The sequence below is a fragment of the Rosa rugosa genome, chromosome 2 (assembly GCF_958449725.1).
Source record: "Rosa rugosa chromosome 2, drRosRugo1.1, whole genome shotgun sequence".
NCBI classification, from domain to species: domain Eukaryota; kingdom Viridiplantae; phylum Streptophyta; class Magnoliopsida; order Rosales; family Rosaceae; genus Rosa; species Rosa rugosa.
In genome coordinates this window covers 13018652-13043907 of record NC_084821.1, presented here as the reverse complement: position 1 = coordinate 13043907, position 25256 = coordinate 13018652, and the positions used below count along the sequence as shown (strand labels likewise).

General features: G+C 38.0%; 1 protein-coding gene, 1 long non-coding RNA gene and 2 pseudogenes across 2 annotated transcripts; 3 read left to right on the top strand and 1 right to left on the bottom strand.

Moving 5' to 3' along the window:
- Positions 1-4195: 4195 nt before the first annotated feature.
- On the top strand, positions 4196-6077 carry LOC133734542 (UDP-glucose iridoid glucosyltransferase-like). Its single transcript, XM_062162171.1, has 2 exons — positions 4196-4716; positions 5054-6077. Exons 1-2 carry the CDS (start codon positions 4236-4238, stop codon positions 5905-5907), a joined length of 1335 nt encoding a protein of 444 aa, XP_062018155.1. The 5' UTR covers positions 4196-4235; the 3' UTR covers positions 5908-6077.
- A 598-nt stretch (positions 6078-6675) lies between these two features.
- On the bottom strand, positions 6676-7951 carry LOC133732540 (17.6 kDa class I heat shock protein-like; annotated as a pseudogene).
- Positions 7952-8812: 861 nt separating this feature from the next.
- LOC133730377 (UDP-glucose iridoid glucosyltransferase-like) lies at positions 8813-12752 on the top strand (annotated as a pseudogene).
- Positions 12753-22646: 9894 nt separating this feature from the next.
- LOC133728105 (uncharacterized) lies at positions 22647-25034 on the top strand. The gene is made up of 3 exons (XR_009855613.1): positions 22647-22978; positions 23070-23174; positions 24712-25034. It is a non-coding gene; the product is annotated as an uncharacterized LOC133728105 (long non-coding RNA).
- Positions 25035-25256: the final 222 nt, after the last annotated feature.

Sequence of the window (25256 nt, the reverse complement as noted above, 5' to 3'; positions counted from 1 at the left end):
GGTTGCCGACATTTGCGGTGCGGTTTCTGTTACTAGTGAAAAACTGAACGGAGATAGAACCAAATCCACCTCTATGTCAAATCAAAACATTATGTAGTCTTAGTAAGAGGGGGAGGGTTAATTAATATTGGTACATTAATGTATTGTAGATTTTCTTCGAATTCAAATACAGTTTCCAATATGAAATTGGGTTAGAGAGGATGCGGAAAACAATCTCACCTTCATATGGGTTAGAGAGACTTCCAAGAGCAGCATTGTTTTCTAAATCCTCTGTCAAAATTGAGGAAAGACTCAATTAGGATTTCGTTCTTGGGATCTGGATGAAGGAAATGAGGTTAATCGAACAAATTCAGAGGAAAGAGTCTCACCTTCATCTGCGTTACAGAGACTTACCGGAGCAGCATTGTTTTCCGAATTCTCTGCCAAACCTAAGGAAAACACTCAATTAGGGTTTTGTTCTTGGGCTTCTGGTGAAGGAAATGGAATTTTATCGAACATATTCAGAAAGAGTCTCACCTTCATTTGTGTTAGAGAGACTTGCCAGAGCAGCATTGTTTTCTGAATTCTCTGCCAAACTTAAGGAAAAAACTCAACAAGTGATTCATTCTTAGGCTCTTGATGAAGGAAATGAGGTTTACGAACAAATTTAGAGGAAAGAGTCTCATCTTCATCTGCGTTAGAGAGACTTGCAGGAGCAGCATTGTTTTCCGAATTCTCTGTCAAACATGAGGAAACAACTCAATTAGGGTTTCGTTCTTGGGCTCCTGATGAAGTAAATGAGGTTTATTGAACAAATTCAGAGGAAAGAGTCTCACCTTTGTCTGCATTAGGGAGACTTGCTGGAGTAGCATTATTTTCCCAATCCTCTGCCAAACGTGAGGAAAAAACTCAATTAAGGTTTCGTTCTTGGGCTCCCGGTGAAGGAAATGAGGTTTATCGAACAAATTCAGATGAAAGAGTCTCACATTTAGCTATGTTAAAGAGACTTGCCGGAGCAGCATTGCTTTCCGAATCTTCTGCCAAACCTGAGGAAAAAACTCAATTACGGTTTCGTTCTTGGGCTCCCGATGAAGGAAATGAGGTTTATCGAACAAATTCAGAGGAAAGAATCTCACCTTCATCTGAGTTAGAAAGACTTCCAGGAGCAGTATTGCTTTCTGAATCCTCTGCCAAAATTGAGGAAAAAGGGTTTCGTTCTTGGGCTCCCAATGAAGAAAATGAGGTTTATCAAACAAATTCAGAGGAAAAAGTCTCACCTTCATCTAAGTTAGAGAGACTTGCCGGAGCAGCATTGTTTTTTGAATCCTCTACCAAAACATGAGGAATAAACTCAATTAGGGTTTCATTCTTGGGCACCATATAAAGGAAATGGGGTCAACTGACATCTCAGAATGCCTTATTTTAAAATGATAATCAATCATATGAATGCCTTATCAATTATAATACCTCTTTAACATCTTAGATTCGTGGAGTGATTGGAGTCAATTGATCAAGGGTCGAGCTGCCGAAGAACTGAAGATCATAAACTTCAAAAAAAAAAAAAAAGGAATATAAAGGAGAAGAAGAGAAGAAGAGGAGGAGGAGAAGACCGAGAGGGAGAGAGAGATACCTAGAGGCCTGGAGCTCGGAGACGGAGAGGAGGAGAAGAGCGTTCGGGATTTCCGTGGGGCTTGAGAAAGGAAAAGAGCGTTCAACAAAAAATAAAATAAAACAGATGCTATATACCTAGTTTTTTTTTTTTTTTTGGCCCAAAAACCTCAGTGGGGCTTGAGCCAAACTGACTAAGTACCTGCATCCGCCCCTGCTTGTGAGGTAAAGCCAACCAACTTCAAGAATTTGACATACTGGAAGCCATTGTTGATCCATATAAGAAATTTGTGACACATACTTTGTCATCGCTATGCTGTTGTTTGGGGCTAAGGAGGCACTACTAAGACCAGTATGCTACAGTAAAAAACCAAAGGAGAAAAAGTCAAGAAAGGAGATCCATGAAATTTGATGGAAAGAGAATGTAAAAGTCACGTTGTCAACGGAAGTATCGAATACCTAGAAGGCTAGAACACATAACAACTGCTAGGTTATATGTAAAAAATGAGGAATGTAAACTATGCTGGGACTTTTTTCCTAATGGCATGAGCCCTTTAAAAATTTAGAATGTGGAATAAAGATTGAACGTTTTTTATTAAGAAAATAAATGAACGCCTTATCTTAATATGGTAAAGTTATACGTAATTAATTATCTAGTCTGATCGGATGAAAGAGTACTAAGTCTTTTTTTTTTTTTTGAATACTAAGTCTATCCTTTTTGTTTGGTAGCGTAAGCAACTAGATACCATGAACATTCCCGTCGCCTAACCGTATATTGGAATTACAAGGGCATCTGCCACGACGATTCCCTCTATGCTCTCTCCCTATATTGTCTACCTCGAATTTAGTTTTTTTTTTTTGGTCTAATGAAGTTGATTTCCGGTTTAGGTATGCTTCACCTGATTTGTCGATGCTATTCTTCACGGTGAGGGCTCATTGCAATGATATTTTACTGGTTCCTATGGGGATTCGGATGCTTGTTACAAGTTCTTTCGTGGACTACTCTTCATTGATTGGCAAATGTCGATCTCCTCCCTACCATTGGCTGGAGTGGTTCTATTCATACCTCCTTTGAATTTTTTATCATCAAACTTCCAACTTTATCCTCGATCAAAAAAAAAAAAAAAAACTTCCAACTTTATCCATCTTCCTTGAACCACAGTAATCTCATCTTCAAACACAAGATATCAATTTGAGTAAAAAGTCTAGCCATTGAAAACATAACACTATACAATTAAGAAAAACTCATGAGAATTAGCCAAGAACATTCTTTAGGAACTGGTAGTTTAGAGTGTATTGCAATATGTATATGACAAAACGAAACAGACAAAGTTGAAATCTCAAAAAAAAAAAAAAAAACTTTTTAGAGAAAATATGATTAAAGCAATGAATTACAACCACGAAACTAAGATTAATCATCAAACCTAATTGTGAATTTTCAAATCAAATTATCCATTAAATATAATGAACACAATCCAGTTAGATTCATACGAATTTACATGAACACAATCAAATCTTAATTTCTATGAATCTACATGAATATGATCAATTGACAACACTGACTCTCAAAGAGTGGATCGACAAGGTGGAGGTTATGCATTTGGTTGTTCGTTGGAATTAGATAGTTTTTTTATGTTTTTTAATTTTAGGGTTAAAACTTAAAAGGGGAATATTAAAAGTTCAAAAAATTTAAGAGGTCCAATTACTAATTTTAGAGGTATGAATAGAAACACTCTATTGGCTACCTGTGACTCCAATAAATTTGTCTCTCAACAGAAAAGTGATGAGACCCCCTTTTACTCGCTAACTGATGTTAAATCTGAATGTAGAGAAATCGTTGTAGTTTATCACTCGGCCTTGAGTAAAATTAACTATGCTAATGCATCACATTAGTCCTGGAGAAAATATATTGTTGCCTTTTAACTCATAAGGTGGTTGGAGAAACGTATATTCTTGCTGATTCAACAAACACAAACATTCCGTACAGATAGTTTATGAAAATTGTCTGGCTTTTAGTTGATTCCCAATACCACTCTGGACAAGCATGAAGACCTTGTGCCTTTGTCTAATCACATAATCAACACGTACAAGAAAGAAGAATAAGAAAACGATTAGCATATCTTACGCATTTCACTTTTTTATTTATTCTTTTTATTTACGTATCGAAGCGCAACAAGTTCCCCATCACTTGGTAATCAAGCCACAAACTTGTGACACTTTTAAAGCTGGTCTTAAGTCAATAAATCAGTTGTGCTTGGTAATCGAGCCACAAACTAAAGTTTCAAAGTTTCCCTTTACTTGGTAATCAAGTCACAAACTAAAACCAATTTATCTATTATTAGTCAATAAATCAGCTCTCAGCTGCGAAATTTCTTTCCCAAAACCGAGTCCCCAGAAGTCTCTACTGATCTTATTTTAAATAAGGACTAGATGAACATAACACACTTTCCAGGAACAGGACATTGAAATAATAATTTCAATCTTTCCAAATTAAACAAACAACTTTGCTTCTCAGAGAGCATCGACTTCAACCTTAACTTTTAAGGTATGTTGGTCTATATAAACCACATAACAATGCATTTCCAAGTCACCTGACCAAAACAGAAAATACCACATTTCTCTGTTGAACAAGCCTTTCTCAGTGACAGATGGAATATCGACAAGAGAGATGCCGCAGAGTGGTGCTGGTTCCTCTGCCCTTTCAAGGCCACATAACCCCAATGCTTTATCTGGGCACTATCCTTCATTCCAAAGGCTTTCACATCACAATCGCTCATACCCAGTTCAACTTTCCCAACCCGCTGAACTACCCTCATTTCGACTTCTTAAAGTTGTACGATGGCATATGTGAGCAAAATATATCAGCCCACAACTTTATAGCCGTGATATCAGGTTTCAACACCAACTGCAAAGGCCATCTCCGGGATTCGTTGGCTAGGATAATGGAGAAAGTGGATCAACACAATAAGATTGCTTGCATCATCTATGATGAATATATGTACTTTGCAGAAGAGGTGGCCAATTATCTAAGGATTCCTAGTATCATATTGTCTACTAGCAGTGCAGCAAAGACGCTAAGTTACCTTGCATATCCTAGGCTCCAAACCGATGGTTACATTCCCTGTCAAGGTGTGCAACAATTAGACATCTTTCAACGTTCTGAATGCTGTATTGACTATTGACATACATAGAATTATTATTATTATGAACCTCAAGAACTTCTGAATTATTCTGAATGCTGTTCTGATGGTTACTTTTTTTTTTTTTTTTTTTTGTGAGAATTGCGTTCTATTATTCTCTACTTCTCATGCATAACTTTGACATGAACCTCAAGAACTCTGATGCTTTACCTATATAAATGCAGATTCTATGATGTTGGAACTAGTACCAGGATTATTCTCTACTTCTCATGCATAACTTTGACATGAACCTCAAGAACTCTGATGCTTTACCTATATAATTGCAGATTCTATGATGTTGGAACTAGTACCAGGACTTGAACCACTTAGATTTAAAGACCTAACCATCACATATTTCAGAAATTGGGATGACTTGCTACAACATATAGCAAAAGCCCTTGATCGAAGGTCATCTTCAGCCATGATCTGGAACTCCATGGATTGCCTTGAGCAATCAACATTGAAAAAGATCCAGCAGGAATACCAACTTCCGTTGTTCCCCATTGGCCCTCTCAACAAAACTGTTCCGGCCATATCCATCAGCTTATTGAAAGAGGACCAGAGTTGCATTCCATGGCTTGACAAACAATCACACAACTCGGTCATCTACATAAGCCTTGGAAGCACAGCTTCCATGGACAATAAAGACCTAGTTGAAATGGCATGGGGTCTCTCCAACAGCGAGCAGCCTTTCTTGTGGGTAGTCCGAATGGACTCCACAGAACTGCCAGAAGGTTTCCAAGAAGCTGTTGGAGACAGGGGTTGCATAGTAAAATGGGCACCCCAAAAGCAAGTCTTGGCACACACTGCAGTTGGAGGGTTTTGGAGTCACTGTGGTTGGAATTCAACCATTGAGAGTATCTCTGAAGGAGTTCCGTTAATATGCCAGCCATATTATGGGGACCAGCGAGTGAATGCAAGGTACTTGACCCAAGTTTGGGGAGTAGGGTTAGAGTGGGAGAGTGAGATGAACAGAGAAGAAATAGAGGGAGCTATAAGAAGGCTTATGGTGGGTAAAGAAGGAGAGCTGATAAGGCAAAGAGCAAAAGATTTCAAGGAGAAAATTGAATCCAGTATGAACCAGGGTGGTTCTTCCTACAATTCCATGAATGATTTGGTGGACCTTATTTTGTCATTCTAATTGCATAAATGCTATAGATGATAGTCATGATAGTATATTACTACATAATTAAAGAATAAAGATTTAAAATCACCATATCAGATATTGAAGTTTACATCAAGACAAACCCAATTTCATAGCTGACAATGAAGGGAAGCATTACATTCTCGAAGCATACTCAAAACACATAAAAACACAAACTTGATCTTATAGGTATGTTATGTTGGCCTGAATTAGATCATAATCTTGGCAAATTATATACAATTTCATGCTGTCTACCACATTACCTTTAGCTAAGCACAGAGATATGAAATCAGTAATTTCAACTTTCATAGTATACAAATCGTACTCAGAGACGATCCAATTTCATGATAGATAGCGCATTATATAAATTATTGACCCATTACAAACTCGCACCGTATATGTTAATTAACAGATAAAGACACAAATTTCACTCACATTCTGGCATCAAGCAGTGTAACCCATATCTATTTGGGGACCTTTATCTTATTAACCTTCACATAATGATACAATTTAGCACTAACCATTACAAATTCACACCGAAGTATACTACAAAACTTATAGTAGACTGTACATTATTCAAGTTCAGTGAAGCATTACAATCTCGAACCATACACGTCAAACACATAAAAACGCAAACCTGATGTTATTCATATCACATTGCAGCCAATATTCTTGGCACATTAATACAGTTTCATACTACATACCGCATTACGTTTAGAAGCACAAAGAATATCAGTAGCTGCAAGTTTCATAGTATACAAGCAGTACTCAAAGACAAATCCAATTTCACATTATAAAAGTTCATTGAAGCATTACAAACTGGCGCCATACAAACACATAAAGACACAAACTTTAATCACATTCATCAACCAGTGTCAGACTAATCTCACTTCACCCAGAACTGGACCTTAATCTTCGCATATTACTACAATTTCAGACTTACATAGCACATCTAAGCAACACATACTCACACAGAGATATACAATCTAAACCGATAAAGACACAAACTTTGTTGACATTCTACGTAAAGTGATAAAACTCTATCACCCATATCGTATTCTACCTAGAGAATCACCTTATCACCTTAATCTTCGCCAGAAATTTCAATGGCTCTGACATTGGGCCTGTCAGCCTCCACATTAGGAATAGTGACAGTCAACCCCATTGCTCATAAAGGCCTTGAGCTCCTCAATCTTGGCGTTCTCGGGGAGCTTAATCTTGGTCATGAAGCTACCGCTGTCTGTGCTAATCTGAAGCACTCGCTCTTCTTGAAGCTCAACAAGAACGTCTCCGTTCTCAAACGCAGGAAGAGCTGCCTTAAGAACGTGGACATTTCGGGTCTCGCTCCAATCGAGCCGGGAATTCACTGAGGAAAAACCTGGATTGAGTTCTTGGAAAACGTTGGAGAGTGGATAAGGGAATAATGGGATTGGGTCCCAGAGGTTGAAGGCGCAGGGATCGAAGTCACTGGCTCACTGCTTCGTCGCTCGTTGATTGGGATGATTGACATGTTTATCGAACTGGGTTTTGGTTGAAATTGAAGATGGACTGAGAAATCAAAGCGAAACAGGGGAGAGCAAGTGAGAAAGTGCTGGAGAGTAGTTTGAGGAGTGGACAGGGGAAGACGATTTATATGAGCTTCCACTTTCCATCACCAAAGACATTTCTGCAGCCTTCATCATCAAGTACTCCTGTGGAGATCAAGTTGAGACGCATGTCTGGAACATGTGTCACGTTAGGAACCAGGCAGCAGCCTCTGTTAGTTTCAAGGGAAATATCTCCTCTTCCCACGATCTTAATTGGACAACTTATCATTTCCCATCCTGACATTATCGAAATCTCCAGTGTTAGGATGTAAAGAACTCCTTCCGTGAGGTTACATGAAACGATACGCCGGAATCGACGATCCAACATGTATCTTGAGATGTCCGTATGAGGTAGTAATGGCTGTATCTCTGGCACCACCTTTCTCGGCTTGCTCTCTCTTGAGCCTCCTGCAATTCCTCTTCATGTGGCCTTTTTCACCACAGGGAAAACATTTTGTGTCTTTCGGGCTAAACTTTCCCGTTGACCGGTCTTCCTTTTTGACTCGGTTGTGGAATTTTCTATTGCTTCCACGTTGTTGGTGATGAGGGCTTCTGACTCGGTCAATATTTCTTGCTCCTTCCTCCTTGCTTCTTCATTGAACATGCCGTCTTTTACAGTGCTCAGTGTGAAAACGGCTTGAGGAGCTGAGTCGCTTAATGACACCACCCATTCCCAGCTAGCTGTCTGGCAACGAGCTTAGTAACAACAGTGCTTGCAACTCATCATCAAGCACCATCTTCATATTCGTAAAGCAAGGTCATGCTTTTCCATTTCTTACGTTTCTATGTTTGCGTGCTAACATTAATTGCATGTTTCCTTAATCAATTCATGACAAAAACTCCAACCACCATCTTGTACTACAATTGTTTCTCATCTTTAACCTATATAGCTCTACCATGTAGCTATAGCCTTCTTCAATTAATGGGTCACCAAAGCAATAGTTTCTCATGCTTTCTTCATGTGTAATTCACCACATGGTTTCTCATCTCCAATTAAGGAGGGACTGACCCATAAATTTCCACTACCATTCTCGAGAAGCAGAAAGGCTTTGTGCCTTTGTTCAAGTTCATAGTCAACACAAAAAAGAAGAACAACAATACGATAAGAATATGTTATGCATTTCACTTGTGACTTCCACTTTATTTCCGTACTGAAGCACATCATCAGCTCTTAGCTACCATATTTCCTTCCCAAAACTGAGTCTCAAAAGTCCATACTGATCTTATTTTAAAGCTATTTTAAATAAGGACTAGATCGATAAACATAATACATTTCTAGGAAATTGAAAGTATTCCAACTTTCCAAATTAAACAAACAACTTTGCTTCTCAGAGAGCATTGACTTCAAGCTTTTAAGGTATCCTTGTCTATATAAACCACAAAACAATGCAATTCCAACTCACCTGACCAAAACAGAAAATACCTCATTTCTCTGTTGAACAACCCATTCTCAGTGCTAGATGGAATATCAACAAGAGAGATGCCGCAGAGTGGTGCTGGTTCCTCTGCCCTTTCAAGGCCACATAACCCCAATGCTTCATCTGGGCGCTATCCTTCATTCCAAAGGCTTTCACATCACAATCGCTCATACCCAGTTCAACTTTCCCAACAAGCTGAACTACCCTCATTTCGACTTTTTAGAGTTGTCCGATCGCATATGTGAGCAAAATATATCAGCCCACAACTTCATAGCCGTGATATCAGGTTTCAACACCAACTGCAAAGGCCATCTCCGGGAATCGTTGGCTAGAATAATGGAGAAAGAGGACCAACACAATAAGATTGCTTGCATCATCGATCTATGATGAATACATGTACTTTGCAGAAGAGGTGGCCAATTATCTAAGGATTCCTAGTATCATATTATCTACTAGCAGTGCAGCAAAGACGCTAAGTTACCTCGCAATTCCTAGGCTCCAAAACTATGGTTACATTCCCCTTCAAGGTGTGCAACAATTAGACCTCTTTCAACTTTCTGAATGCTGTATTTGATAACTCAATGGAAATTGATAACGGCAAATCACCTATTAAAGATTGAATCATTCTCTTAAAGACTGTATCAATGTCTTTATTTCCTTTTGTATTAATTAGCTTGATTCTAGCTATCTGATTTTGTAACTGTTACTATCATTGAATCTCACAATCATTGTATATGGACCCAACTCTAATATAAATAGAAAAGCAATCTCAAGTTTGAGGTATTCAATCCAATTACAAAATCATTATCTTTCATGGTATCAAAGCCCTAGTCTAACGACACAAATTTTTTTTCTCTCCCATTTCCCTTGTTATGATGACTACCTCCAGTACTACTTCCACTACCATCTCTTCCTCCAGCACCACTTCCAACTCTACTCCATCCATTACCAACTTCTTGAATATCAAACTCGATAGGACCAATTATTCCCTCTGGCTCGCTCAACTTGTTCCCACCTTGCGCAGTCGCAATCTGTTGGGCTTTGTTGATGGTTCTAACAAATGCCCTCCTTGTTTTCTAAAGGATGACAAAGGAAACCTCACAGATACTGTCAATCCCGATTTTGATGCTTGGATTCAACAGGATCAGATGGTGCTAAGCTGGATTAATGGGTCCCTTACTCCCTCTGTCCTCGCCACTGTGGCTCGCTCTACTTCCTCTCATGCAACCTGGATCTCTCTTGAAAAGCGATATGCCTCTCAATCTCAAAAGCTCGATTAGTGGCAAATGGTTTCCATCAACGTGAAGGTGTTGATTATGGTGAGACTTTCAGCCCTGTTGTCAAGCATTCTACCATACGCCTTATTCTTGCCATTGCTGTCAATTTTGGTTGGTCTATTAAACAGCTAGATGTTCAAAACGCATTTCTACATGGATTTCTCACTGAGGATGTATACATGAAGCAACCTACTGGATTTGTTGATGCTCAGTTCCCTCATTTTGTTTGCAAATTAACCCGATCATTATATGGCCTCAAACAGGCACCACGGGCATGGTTTTCTTGCTTCTCCTCATACCTTGAAGAACTGGGTTTTGTCTCGTCCATGGCTGACTCTTCCCTATTTGTCTACCATTCTGGAACTGTGCTAATTTATTTATTAATCTATGTTGATGATATTCTGATCACGGGCAATAATTCATCCTCTATTGCTACACTTATTATTCATTTGGGAAAACTATTCTCTATGAAAGATCTCGGCAATCTTCATTATTTTTTGGGTATTGAAGTTCAACGTTCTGCTGCTGGTCTCTCCCTCACTCAATCTAAATATGCTCTGGATCTATTACGCCGCACAGATATGCTTGATGCCAAACCCTATGCCACTCCAGCTGTAAGTGGTAAACGTTTAAGCATTAATGATGGTGATGCCTTATCTGATCCTACTGTTTTTCGAAGTGTTGTCGGCGCCCTTCAATACCTCACAATCACACGTCCGGATATTGCCTTTGCTGTTAATCAAGTTTGTCAATTTTTACATAAGGCTACTACCACACATTGGGTTGCAGTGAAACGTATTCTGCGGTACATCAAGAAAACTCACAATCATGGTCTCTTTTATAGGCCTGGTTCTTTAAATATAAATGCTTTTTCTGATGCGGATTATGCTGGAGATCCAGATGACCGAATCTCCACTGGTGGCTCTTGCATCTATTTGGGTCCTAATCTAATTTCATGGTCTTCTAAGAAACAAGGAGGTGTCTCTCGGTCAAGCACAGAAGCTGAATATCGTCAGCTTGCTTATACAGCAGCAACCATTTCATGGTTCCGCCATCTCTTCAAAGATCTCAAATTGCCTCTCTCTTGTCCCACTTTATGGTGTGACAATATCAGCGCTCTTTCTCTAGCATCTAATCCAGTCTTTCACACTCGAACTCGCCATGTGGAGGTCGATTATCACTATGTCCGTGAAAAGGTGGTCCGTCGTGAGCTTACAGTTCACTATCTCTGCACAACTAATATGATTGCAGATCTATTTACAAAAGGTTTGCCATCTGCTAGATTCTCTTCCCTAGTTCTCAAGCTTCCTATTCGTGCACGCCCCGTCAGCTTGCGGGGAGGTGATAACTCAATGGAAATTGATAACGGCAAATCACCTATTAAAGATTGAATCATTCTCTTAAAGACTGTATCAATGTCTTTATTTCCTTTTGTATTAATTAGCTTGATTCTAGCTATCTGATTTTGTAACTGTTACTATCATTGAATCTCACAATCATTGTATATGGACCCAACTCTAATATAAATAGAAAAGCAATCTCAAGTTTGAGGTATGCAATCCATTTACAAAATCATTATCTTTCAGTATTGACATACCAATTTTTTTTTTTTTTTTCGTGAGAATTGCGTTCTATTATTCTCTACTTCTCACGCATAACTTTGACATGAACCTTAAGAACTCTGATGCTCTACATATATAAATGCAGATTCTATGATGTCAGAACTAGTACCAGGACTTCAACCACTTAGATTTAAAGACCTAACCATCACATATTTCAGAAATTTGGATGACTTACTACAACTGATAGCGAAAGCCCTTGATCGAAGGTCATCTTCAGCTGTCATCTGGAACACCATGGATTGCCTCGAGCAATCAACATTGACAAAGATCCAGCAGGAATACCAACTTCCGTTGTTCCCTATCGGCCCTCTCAACAAAACTGTTCCAGCCATATCCATCAGCTTGTTGAAAGAGGACCAGAGTTGCATTCCATGGCTTGACAAACAATCACACAACTCTGTCATCTATATAAGCCTCGGAAGCGCAGATTCCATGGACAATAAAGACCTGGTTGAAATGGCATGGGGTCTCTCCAACCGTGAGCAGCCTTTCTTGTGGGTGGTCCGAACGGAATCCACAGCACTGGCAGAAGGTTTCCACGAAGCTGTTGGAGTCAGCGGTTGCATAGTAAAATGGGCACCCCAAAAGGAAGTCTTGGCACACACTGCAGTTGGAGGGTTTTGGAGTCACTGTGGTTGGAATTCAACGATTGAGAGTATCTCTGAAGGAGTTCCGTTGATATGCTAACCTTATTTTGGGGACCAGCGAGTGAATGCAAGGTACTTGACCCAAGTTTGGGGAGTAGGATTAGAATGGGAGAATGACATGAACAGAGGAGAAATAGAGGGAGCTATAAGAAGGCTTATGGTGGGTAAAGAAGGAGAGCTGATAAGGGAAAGAGCAAAAGAATTGATGGAGAAAATTGAATTCAGTATGAACCAGGGTGGTTCTTCCTACAATTCCTTGAATGATTTGGTGGACCTTATTTTATCATTCTAATTGCTTAAATGCTATAGATGATACTATATTACTACAAAAAGAATAAAGATATAAAATCACTAAATCAGCAATTTCAAGTTTACGTCAAGACAACTCCAATTTCATAGCAGACAATGAAGGGAAGCATTATATTCTCGAAGCATACTCAAACACATAAAAACACAAACTTGATCTTATCGGTATCTTATGTTAGCCTGAATTGGATCATAATATTATGATCCTGGCAAATTATATACAATTTCATGCTAAATACCACCATTACCTTTAGCTAAGCACAAAGATATGAAATCAGTAATTGCAACTTTCATAGTGTACAAACGGTACTCGAAGATGAATCCAATTTCATACTAGATAGCGCATTATATAAATTATCGACGCATTACAAACTCGCACCATACATGCTAAACAGATCAAGACACAAATTTCGCTTGCATACTGACATCAAGCTGTGTTACCCATATCTATTTAGGGACCTTTATCTTTTTAATCTTCACATACTGATCGATATAATTTAACACAAAGCATTACAAACTCATACCTAAGTATACTACAAAACTTATAGTACAGTATATTATTCAAGTTCAGTAAACATACTACAATCTCGAACCATACGTGTCAAATACATAAAAACACAAACCTGATATCATCCATATCATATTTTAGCTAGATAATCTTGGCACATCAGTACAGTTTCATACTACATACCGCATTACGTTTAGAAGCATACTACAATCTCGAACCATACGTGTCAAATACATAAAAACACAAACCTGATATCATCCATATCATATTTTAGCTAGATAATCTTGGCACATCAGTACAGTTTCATACTACATACCGCATTACGTTTAGAAGCACAAAGAATATCAGTAGCTGCAAGTTTCATAGTATACAAGCAGTACTTGAAGACAAATCCAATTTCATAGTATATAAGTTTACAAGCTGACGCCACACAAACACACATAAAGAATTAAAGACACAAACTTTACTCACATTCTGACATCTACCAGAGTCATTTTTTTAGGCGAAGACATCAACCAGAGTCAGACTACTCTTATTTTTAGCCAGAACTAGACCTTAATCTTCGCATATTACTACAATTTCAGACTACATAGCAACACAAACTCACACCCAGATATACAATCTAAAGCGATAAAGACAAACTTTATTGACATTCTACATAGAGCTCTATCACCTATATCTTATTCTACCCAGAGAATCACTTTATCACCTTAATCTTCGCCACAAATTTCTGTAGAGAAACATAATCTGATGGAGCAAGTTTTCTACATTGAATGAATGAATGAACTTTACAAGAAGGAGAATACATATAGCCAAAAGGAAAGAGAAGAAAGCAACAGCCAAAAGCTATTGCAAGCTGGCAAGAGGAAAGAGAGAAGCAACGGACAGAAGCAATTGTAAGCTGGCAATATGCCATGACTTCACAAATCTTCTCTAAATCTTCTCTAACTTTATTTGTACCAAAACTTCAATATTCCACCTCAAGCTGGGTCAAGGGGGTTGATTGAACCAGGCTTGCTAAGAATCTTCTGAAAATGAGTAGCAAGAAGAGATTTAGTAAAAATGTCAGCCAACTAATCCTCGCTTTTGGTGTAATGCATGAGTTTCAATCACTTCGGACTGAACTTTTGCTCTGATGAAGTGGCAATCAACCTCAATGTGTTTTTTACGCTCATGGAAAACAGGATTTGAGGCAATGTGCATTGCAGCTTGGTTATCACAGAACAGTGATATAGGTTGATTACTATAGAATCCTAAGTCGGAAAGGAGACCCTTCAGCTAAATCAATTCACAAGTAGCAGATGCCATGGCACGATATTCAGCCTCAGCACTTGATCGAGCAATTACACTTTGTTTCTTACTCCTCCATGTTACAAGATTGCCACCAACAAAAGTACAGAAACCAGTTGTGCCTTTTCAATCAAGAGCATTTCCTACCCAGTCAGCATTAGCATATCCATGATGTTTGTATTACAATTGTTTTTTAGCATGATGCCTCTTCCAATTGAACCCTTAAGATATCTAAGGATGCGCTTGACAATGTTCAAGTGAGCAATAGTAGGAGCATGCATAAATTGACTAACAATGCTCACAGAATATGAGATATCAGGCCTAGTAATGGTAAGGTAAATGAGTTTTTTGACTAACCTTCGATAGTAACTCAAGTTTAGAAGAGATTCACTCTTGATATCCAATTGAAGCTTACTATCAAGAGGACTACGAGCTAGTTTGCAATCCATGACTTTTGCTTCTTGCGGAATATCAAGCACATATTTCCTTTGGTTTAGGAAAAGTCCTTTGTGAGCAGATTCCATCTCGATACCAAGAAAGTATTTGAGAGAGCCAAGATCCTTTATAGCAAACTTGGTTTGTAGTGCTTGTTTAAGAGACGTGATCTCATCTGCACTGTCATTAGTGATGATCAAATCATCCACATAAATGAGGACAACAAGTTTTCCATGAGTGCCCTGGCGAACAAAGAGTGAAGAATCAGCATTGCTTCTGTGAAATCCAACTTCTTCAAGGACAGAACTGAGTTTAGCATACCAAGCTCGTGGAGACTGCTTTAAGCCATAAATGGCTTTGTGAAGCTTGCACACCAGTTTAGGATCATGGGATTGGGGATGACCAGGGGGAAGCTTCATGTATACTTCCTCTTCGAGCTCTCCATGCAGAAATGCATTTTTGACATCCATTTGGTGTAATGACCAAGCCTGGTTAACAGCTAGAGACAACAATACCGTAAACAATTGGAGCAAATGTTTCTTTGTAATCCACTCCATAGGTTTGTGTAAATCCCTGAGCAACGTCTAACCGAGCCTTGTGTCTCTCAATGGTTCCATTAGAATGAAACTTGTTTTTTTAAATCCATCTACTTCCCACTGCTTTCTTTCCTTTTGGAAGCTTGACAACACTCCAAGTTTCATTGTCATTAAGAGCTTGGAGCTCTTCTTCCATGGCTTGTTTCCAAACTTCAGGTTGACTGGCTTCTTGAAAACTTTGAGGTTCATAGGCATTATCAAGAGCACCAAGATAGGCGGAATGGGCATGGGACAACTTTTGGTAGTTGATAAAATCAATCATGGGATACTTGGATGTGTAGGCAACATAGTCAAGAAACCTTACACCTTACACATTTGTCTCTCATTTATTACCTTGTTCCCCTACACAATGACTCTTCTACCCTTACTTTTTCTCCTCCACCAAAATATCTATGGGCTTTCTAGGTCATTTCTATGTGGTATTAAAGACTAGATCTACATTTTGTACTTACACATTTGTCAATCACATCTAGCCCTTCATTTTCTTTGATCTCCACCCTCCATTCATCACTTTTGGCCTATAAAAACACCCTCCCCTCACTTTGGACGTTTTTTCATACTTTCCTTCATCCATTTCATCTTCTTCCTTTCTCCATTTCCTCTCCATTCTCCATAGTTCTTCATCTTTTAGGTAGTTTAGTTTAGCTTTTGTGTAGAGAAAAGTGTAAAGTGTCTTGGGTTTTTACCAAAAACCGAAGATCATTTACATCTTTGATCAATCACACCTTAGTTTTATCATTTCAAGCCTTTGTTCTTCAAGTTTCTAAGAGCTTTGTGGATTTGTATGGCAATTTGGGTTTGAGAAAACCGAAATTTCCATACTTTGAAACATCTCTCACTAGTTTAGCATCAAGGGGAGCTAGTTTGGTAACCAACCACTGTCTCTACTCTTCCTCTCTTTTCACTACAAAAAAGAATTCAAATTGCCACGGCGCAACTCCGTCGCGGAAAGCCAATTTGCCGTCGCAAAAGACCAATGGCGACGGCTAGGCGACGGCAATTTTGCCGATGTCGTTGGTGGCGTCGCCATTGATATTTGCGACGGCAATGGTGGCGTCGCCATTGATATTTGCGACGGCAAATTGCCGTCGCAAAATGTGAATTATTAATTTAAAAAAAAATCTAGCATACAAAATTTGCATGCTAGAATTTTTTAAAATTTTTATTTTAGGGAAGAAAGTGATACAAAGGAAAAGTTCCATCAAATTACTTTTTAACATCAATTTTATATATCTTCACCAATGTTCAAATACATAAATTTACAAAATTAAATTACATATAGTTAATGTACTGGAAAACTGGTAATCAGAACACTTCATTTCCTCCATCTTCACTAGATTCTGAAGATGACATCAAACCCTGCGTTGGATATAATCACATTAAATTCAAACCAACTAACTTTCGCATTCTATAAACATTATCACTGTCAAAATTAACCAGCAAAATAGTTAATGCTTGTAAAGAGAGCTAAAAGAAATTGAGAAAGAACAAGCATGACATGAAGTTCATAGATAAATTTGCTTTTGATATGGTAAAATTTTTGGAACCTCAACATTTAATACAAACCAAACACATATCAACTAACTTGCTTATGAGATAATGCATTTATCTAGAAAGCCTATCTTGTTTTTGGCATGAATATATCTAAACCTAACATATTTGCAAGTAATACATCTCATGAAACAATATCCATACGTACAGAAAGAACAAAACGTGTGTGTGTGTGTTATATATTGCTGACACGATAAAGTATGTTCTAACTATTTTAGATGTATAGATGGATCTTTAGCTTGCCAACTGAAGAAACAATTAGTGACCTAACCAAACAAAGGTGAGAAAGTTTAACCAATTGGCCAAACATTTCCATGACCAAACATAATTATCCAATCCAATTGACCAATTCCATTTGACTATTTGTGTCTTTCATACACAGAGACACAGACTCATATAAATATATAATCATTATTCATTAATCAAACAAGCCACAAGGCCACAAAGCAATTTCCATCCCTCTCTGTCTTTCAACGAAGCAGCCAAGCAATCAAGCATATAAATTATAATTAAAAAAAAAAACTGATCAAGCTGCTTAGCTGCATATAATCAATTAACCAAAGAAGCCACAACCCACAAAACAATTTCAATTTTCAAATGAAGACTCACAGATTCACAGTCCGAGGATAGAACAAAAGATGTATTCAACTCAAACAGCCCACAGGTAAATCCGAGGAGACAATCACCAAAACAGAAACAATGTAGCCTAATCCCCCCACATGTAAAAACAACTAACCAGGATTGAGGTATACACACCCTGAAATGAGTAAGTTGAAATGTTTTTACAGTTAGAAGTAAGTGGTTAAGGTTTTGACTGAAGGAACATGTATAAAAACAATAAGAATAAGATAAGAAAGAGATTTCTCGCAACTTGTAACTGCAGTCATGTCCGGTACAAAAAACAGGAGAATGTAAATTCCTCTGCATATCAAAATTATTTCCAAAAACAAGATTTCAACATCACATTTATCAGTTCACAACTAGACATACCATTTCCATTTACCTGGGTGCAATGACAGTCTTCCTGACCTTGCCCAGCAAATCCACGTTTAAGTGAAGCAACTTCATACCACCTACCAGAATATCTAATGGGGTCAAAATTGTTTGCTGTCATGCCTCTCATCATCATTAGCCTCTCAGCTCCTTCATCAGAACCCTTATCAAGAGGAAGAGTCACTGTCTTCTCAGCAACATTTGCAAGCTCATAAGTATTTCTTTGAAAGTAAACTTCTGATGCAACAGCCTGCTCAAAAGCAGTAAAAGGCATTAGGTACCCTCTAGCTCCTGCAATGGAACAAGTATCTAATCTTTTTTTATCACTACCGTACAGGAATCTAATGTGGACTAATTTCAAAAACTCCATCCATCAATCCACAGCTAAATCTACTACATTTCCTGATCTAATTCAACCAAAGTTGTTACATATTGTACTGAAGGAAAGGAATAACCACTATTCTACAAAGTTTCAAAGATAAAATCAAGTACACAAAACTAAAACATCTCTACTAGCAAGCTTTTAACTATATGCATATACCAATGTTGACTGAAGGGGGTGAGAGAACTGAATGATATCTGTACAAGCATGGTGGTTGAAAGCAAATTTGGTACACAGTTATTCCTGGTGTAAGTTTAGCCAGACTTAACGGCCACGATTCTATGTACTTCTGGCTGGGAGCTTATTATATGGAACCCAAGGAAATGATCATACAACTCATTTTAAGCTTTTTACATAAAAGGATGCAGTCAAATTTAGTAATTTACAAACTTTTTAGAAGCAAAGGTATTATAGATTTTGATGGAATAATTTCAATCACATTCAAAGCAATGTGAGATCAGAGTCAACCTCCTTCTGCTTCTCCGTGGACTCACAAAGAAGCCACAACCCACAAAGCAATTTCAATTTTCAAATGAAGACTCACAGATTCACAGTCCGCATGTTCTCAGTTTCTCACCTCCTTCCTCCTGTCTACTCCGACTGCTCGTCTTCCTGAGTTCCGGCCTCCCCAAGACTCCAACTCTCCAAGAGTAAGATTTAAGACTATTTAATCAAAAACAGAGAGTTAGTTACTGAGATTGGGTTGAAAATTGAAATAATTGGTTACTTGACTTACTGGGTTCATGAAATTTCAGATGAGGGACTGAGGGAGATTGAGAGTTGTGAGATGAAGGCGGCTCTTGGTCTTAATCAATCAATCAAAACATTCAAATCAATCAAAACATTCAAATAATGAAATCTATTAACTGGAGATCGATGGGTCGGAGACCAACATCCCAACAATGAAGTATAGAGAGAAGGTTTACTTACAGTGGGTCGAAGCAAAGCCGTGGCGACGACTGAGATAAGGCCGAACCGTCCAACTTTGCGGTGGCTCGGCGGCGACTGAAACTGAGGGACAGAGGGAGTGAGTTGAAGAGAGTCTGAGGGTCAGGGTCAGTCGAAATCTCGAATAGAGGCTGAGGGAATGAGGGATTAGGGTTAGCGACTTAGATTTAGGTGGGATCGTAATCCCCTGCAACAAACATATTGTAAGCATATTATTTTACTACGCCCAGTGGCGACGGCAGTTGTTACCGTCGCAAATATTTTACACAATCGCGACCCCTCAGTTTTTGCCGTCGCAAAAGAGGAGGCATTGGCGACGGCAATTGAAGGCCGACGCAAATTGGTGAAGCTAATACAATTCTTTTTTGTAGTGTTTGCTTGATATTATTATGTTTATGGGTTTGATTTATGTAACTATGGGTTGTGAGTAGAATAAATTTGGGGCTAGGCCTTAGCCCTAGCCAAACTCATGTATAAAACAATGTGATGCCATGTTTTTGATGAATATGCATGTTTTGAATCCTTTAGCTACTTTACTTTAATGCTTTCTTACATGTGTTTTTGGATTTGTCACCTAGAAGCATGTTGTAGGAATTAATGAAATCGGAAACTTAAGCTTGACAATCTTTTGTAACCGAGAAGCACGTGTAGCTAATAGGGTGGTGGTCTAGCTTATTCTTATGGGAAGAACTAGATTGCTTGGGTCCTTACCTTAAAATTAATGCTTGGTGCCATGAGTTTAAGAGTCGAGAGGCCTTAGGCTTTACGACATCAAAGCCCTTTTATGTTTTAGCGAATGTAAATTGGACTAGGGTTATGTGATCTAGCTTTGCTCTAGCGACATGGTTAGATTGCATGATTAGTTGGTATCTCGATTTCTCTAGCGAAAACCGAGGGGAAATTTATCAAAGCATGTTGTTATTAGAAAATGGGTTACATTATATGCATGAGGGAGGCTAGGTGCAAAAACCTATGCTCCTATTTATCTCATTGATCAAAGTCTCTATTTTATTTTGTTTTTATTAGCTTAGTTTATTTTTGTGCAACTTATTTTACTTTATAGAAATTAAAATCAACAAAGCCGATTCACCACTTTATCATTGTAAATATCATTATTGATAGTTTTGGCTTCCAAAGGGCCGAGACTATTAATTTGTAAAAAGATAGACTCGCATGTGTTTTTTAGGTTTTATTTTCGCGGTAATCTAGTTAGGGTAGAGTTACTCAATCCCTTGGGTTAGATACTCTTACTTTTCCCCTTTACTAAAACTTGACCTCCTATACTTGGGAGTAGGGCACATCACACAAATTTGCACATATTTTCATACTCGTGATGCACCCAACAGTTTATGCATTCACTTGTGGTTCTCTTGCATGACCATTTTAGGCTTGGTTGTTCCGAGCCGGGCACATAAATAGCTTGGTGCTATCTTTTAGGTTTTGTTTGTTAAATTGTTAGTGACTTAGTAATCGGCATAACTAAGGATTAGTGTTAGCTTTTCAATCCCCTACGATAAATTCGGGTTCAAATGTTTCTCATTTCTTTGATGACCGTGCCTTTATTATGCGTAAGTTGCATTTAAGCACCAAAATCAAATGGCACCGTTGCTGGGGATTAGAGTGTAATAGCTTTAATCTAGAGGTGGCAAACGGGCCGCTAAGCACGAGCACGACACACTTAAAAGAGGCCCGGCACGGCCCAAGTCCGTTAGTGGCCTGGCACGACCCGAGCACGTTAGAATAATGGGCAGGGTTGGGCTTAGGAATATTGGCCCGGCCCGACTCGAGCCCGTAATGGGCCCGGCACGGCCCGAGCACGACATATTGTGGCCCGGCCCGTTACAAACACAAAATTTCATTTTGTTTTTAAAAATATTTAAAAATCACAATGATGAGATTTGAATATTAGACCTCTTTATTTAAAATCTCATGACAATTACACCAATGCTATTTTTTTATATTGTCAAAATAGTGAAATAAAACATTATATCCTTATTTTGACATAAAGTATTTTTTCTAATCTCATAATAATACAACTATAGAATGAAGGAAAGAATAATATGATACTAAATCTTCATTATATTAATAAAAATTAATCTCACAATAATATACTACAAGCAATATATTTTGAGTTTTTTTTTTTCTTTCTTTCTTGTAGTGGAATATAAAAAATATTAGAAAACTAATCTTAAAAAGCTAAGATTAAGAAATATATTGTAGAACTTAATTTATTTTAATTTTCTAAATAGTTAAATAAAATTAATTTTTATTTATTTAAATTAAGATTTTAAAATCGTGCTTTATAGTGGGTAGGCACGAGCACGACCCGTTTATTGACCCGGCACAAGCACGGCCCGGCACTATATGGGCTCGGGCCATGGGCCGGACCGGACTTAATGTTTAAGTAAATGGGCCGGCACGAGCTCGGCACGATAATAAATGGGCCGGCCCAAGCACGGCACGAAGCACGACTAGGCCCGCTTATAATGGGCCGGGTCAGGCTGGGCCGGCCCGTTTGCCACCTGTACTTTAATCCCTTGGTTTTCGGTTGTTAGGTCACTTGCATTATTTTCTTAGTTTAGTTAATTTTTCTTTGTGTGTTTAGCTTTAAAAAAAAAATTGTAATTATTTGTTTTACTTTATTTTGATTATTTCCTAGTTGTGTGTTTGTTTGTTGAGACTTGTGGTTATTTCTATCGCAGTGACGGGACTTGTATTACTTTGTAGTACATGTAAGACATGAGCATCGATAGCGATTGTCACTTGACTTGACTTGTTTGCTAGCTTTTTATGTGTTTCCACCTGAAAACCATTGGCCCTTATATCTTTAAAACTCAATAGGGTCCTTCCAGCCCTAGGAGCATATAGAGCTTCGGTGACATTAATACTTGTGCCATTTGGCAACATAAATTGAGCTAGTCCTCGACCATGAATCAATTGTGATGGTCCAGCCATCGTAGTCACAGAAGATCGACTAGGCATCATCCATAGAAATAGTTGCCTATGTTGCAATATAGTATGTGTGGTGCCACTATCAACAAGGCATTCCAACTCTCCAGGAAACATACTGAAAAATAAAGTTCGGAATTAAAACATGTCCATTGTGACGACCTAGATTTTAAATAGGAGATGTTATCGAATTGTTTCTTTGTCCTTCTATTTTGTGTGTTTTGTTTGCTGACTAGGATTTGGTTTTATTTCAGATTTTTATCTCTTTAGTTGGTTATTTAATTTATTTTGTTTTAGACTTATCTGTTGGGGTATAGAAGCCTAGTCACAATCTAGATGGACAACACGTGCTACGAGTTCCTGTGCCCTTCTTTTTCTCAACGATAAACATCATTCCTACTTCCTCTTCCACCGCTTCTTTTGCCTTGTACCTCAGAGATAGACATCCATTCACTCACCCAAAGGTTAACAAATCTGCACTCTTGCAATAGCTTCAAAGAGATTGCTGTGAAACCCACCGACCTCGAATTGAATTCCTTGGTTACTTGCAGCTATCTCTAGTAAGTCGAATTTTCCATCTTCCAAAACCCACTCCTTCTGTTTCTGCCTTTCTTTGATTTTGGGTTTAATTTTGTCGAAAATTTGGTTTAGGTGGTTGGAATTGCTGTTTATCGAGTGGGTATTAGCATTTTGATTTTGGGTTGCCGCGTGTAGCAGTGGATTGGGGTTTTGTTAGCCGCTGAACTAAGGCTTGAGGTAGGGAAGACGAAACTTTCTTATAGCTTAGTTTCTATTCTAGTGTGTACGTAGTGAGTGTGATTGCTTTGGAATGTTTTCTTTACGAATTGTTATGAGATTATTGTTTTGGGTATTAATTGATTTGTAAGTGGAAATCTCGTTTGATAGGGAATGCTTTCCCTTCGTGCAACTTTGATTTCTTTGTTTTGGCAGGAATTAATGATGCCTTGTTTCATATGATCATTACCTCTGTTCTTTTAGTTTGATCTGAAATAGGCTTTGAGCAAAAGTTTTGACAATGATATTTGGAAGCATCTCTCTTTCTCTCCCAATTTTCTCATGTTGATTAGTCACTGATTTGAATGAAGGAACAGTTGTGTTTTTTTTTTTTCTTTTCTTTTTTATCTATATTCTTGGCTTTTGGACGTCCACATGGAACTACCTTTTGTGCTATAATTGCTGGAATTTTTCAAAGTTCACACGAGAACTATATTATGGTGTTGTTCTCCTTTTAACGCTATGCAGCTAAAGATTTATACATATAGCTGCTGCAGATCCAAGAATACCTATCAAAAACTGATTGTTAACAAATGTTTGTTTTTACTAAGGTTGTGAATCAACTCCTTCCTTACTTACAATCTGTTTCATCCAAACAGTAATTTTCCCATTAGAGCTTTGTCTATACTTTATGCTTAATCACCTTCTCTTTTAACTGAAAGTATTGTCTGAAAAAGGGATTTGTTCTTTTCAATTATGTTTACAACAAGTAAGGGATTTTATTCAAAAGATTGTTGTTTTGGACTGATTTCGAATTTGTTTTGTTGGCAAAAGCTGTTAAGTTTCCATTCATGAGAGTATTTGGAAACAAGTTCCATTCTTTGACTATTCTCTCATTTTATCTGAGAGTTAAATTTTAAACCTTATCTTGGCATAACTCTATTGAATTTGAAAAGAAAAGAGATTTGAAGTTCTTATCGGAACTCTTTTGACTGTTCAGTTTGGTTGGAGAGACAAAAGGTTTCTGGAAAGAATTTTGGATTTGAAATCGTTTTATTTGGTTAGGCTCGGGAAAAGTTAAGTAGGGATTGTGCTTCCCTAGGGTGAAAGACCCAAAACCTGATCAGGATCCGCTTGTACGGGGTGTGCTCGGTGGCCTTAATACGAGCAATGGGCTCTAACTGGAAAAAAAAAGATGGATTTTCAAGGATTTCGTTGGGATTTAAGACGAGTTTTACTTGTCCCAACATATTTGAAGGTTTACCAGGACAGTTATGGTTGTTTTTTTTTGTTTACTATTCTCTTCTGGTTCAGTTGTTTATGGAACTGCTTTCAGCTAGTTTGTGTCTTTGTTATTAAGATGAGCCTTGTTATAACTTATATCAATTGTGTCATTGTTTTCTTTCCAAAGAATTTCAGCAGTAACTTTTAAGGTTTAATTCCATTAGCTTCTCCCTTTCTATGGGCATTCTAAATTAGAATCTTTGCTATATTAATCTTTTGTTGTACCTACTGAGCTTGTGAAGCTCATTCCCTATATTCTTGTTGTGATTTTCAGGAAAGACGTCCATGAGTGGACGTGGTAGTGAGATACCAGAATTGTCTTGAGCAGAAAATGTTGGAGCTTTGTTTTGCTTGTGAAGTGTGTGCTGGACCTTGCTTTTCTTGTTTAAATGATTGCTCCTTGGTGCTGGATGTTCAACATTCCAGAATTTTGCTCTTTTTGTCTTTTTTTGCAATGTACATTTGTTGTAAATGACTGAAGTGTTAACCTGGAGCATTCTTTTGTAGTGGAAAACTTTGTAAGCAAGTTGCTCTTTTGAGCTTGTAAAATGTATTACTTTTCTCTCAGATTTGTAGAAATGCTTTTTGAGAAGTGTTCCTTTGGAATTTTTTTTTTGGTAAAAAGTCTTGTTCAGTGAAGGATTTGAATCTTGCTGTTGAGTTAGAGTTTGAAAACGTCCAGTTTGCTTGTGTTACTTTGGTGCTCACAGATATGTTCTTACTTCAAAAAAAAAAAAATGCCTTACTCTAATTTCAGTTTTTAACCTCCACTTTAGTCATGACTCAATTCTGGGTTGTGACATCCATGACATCGAATAA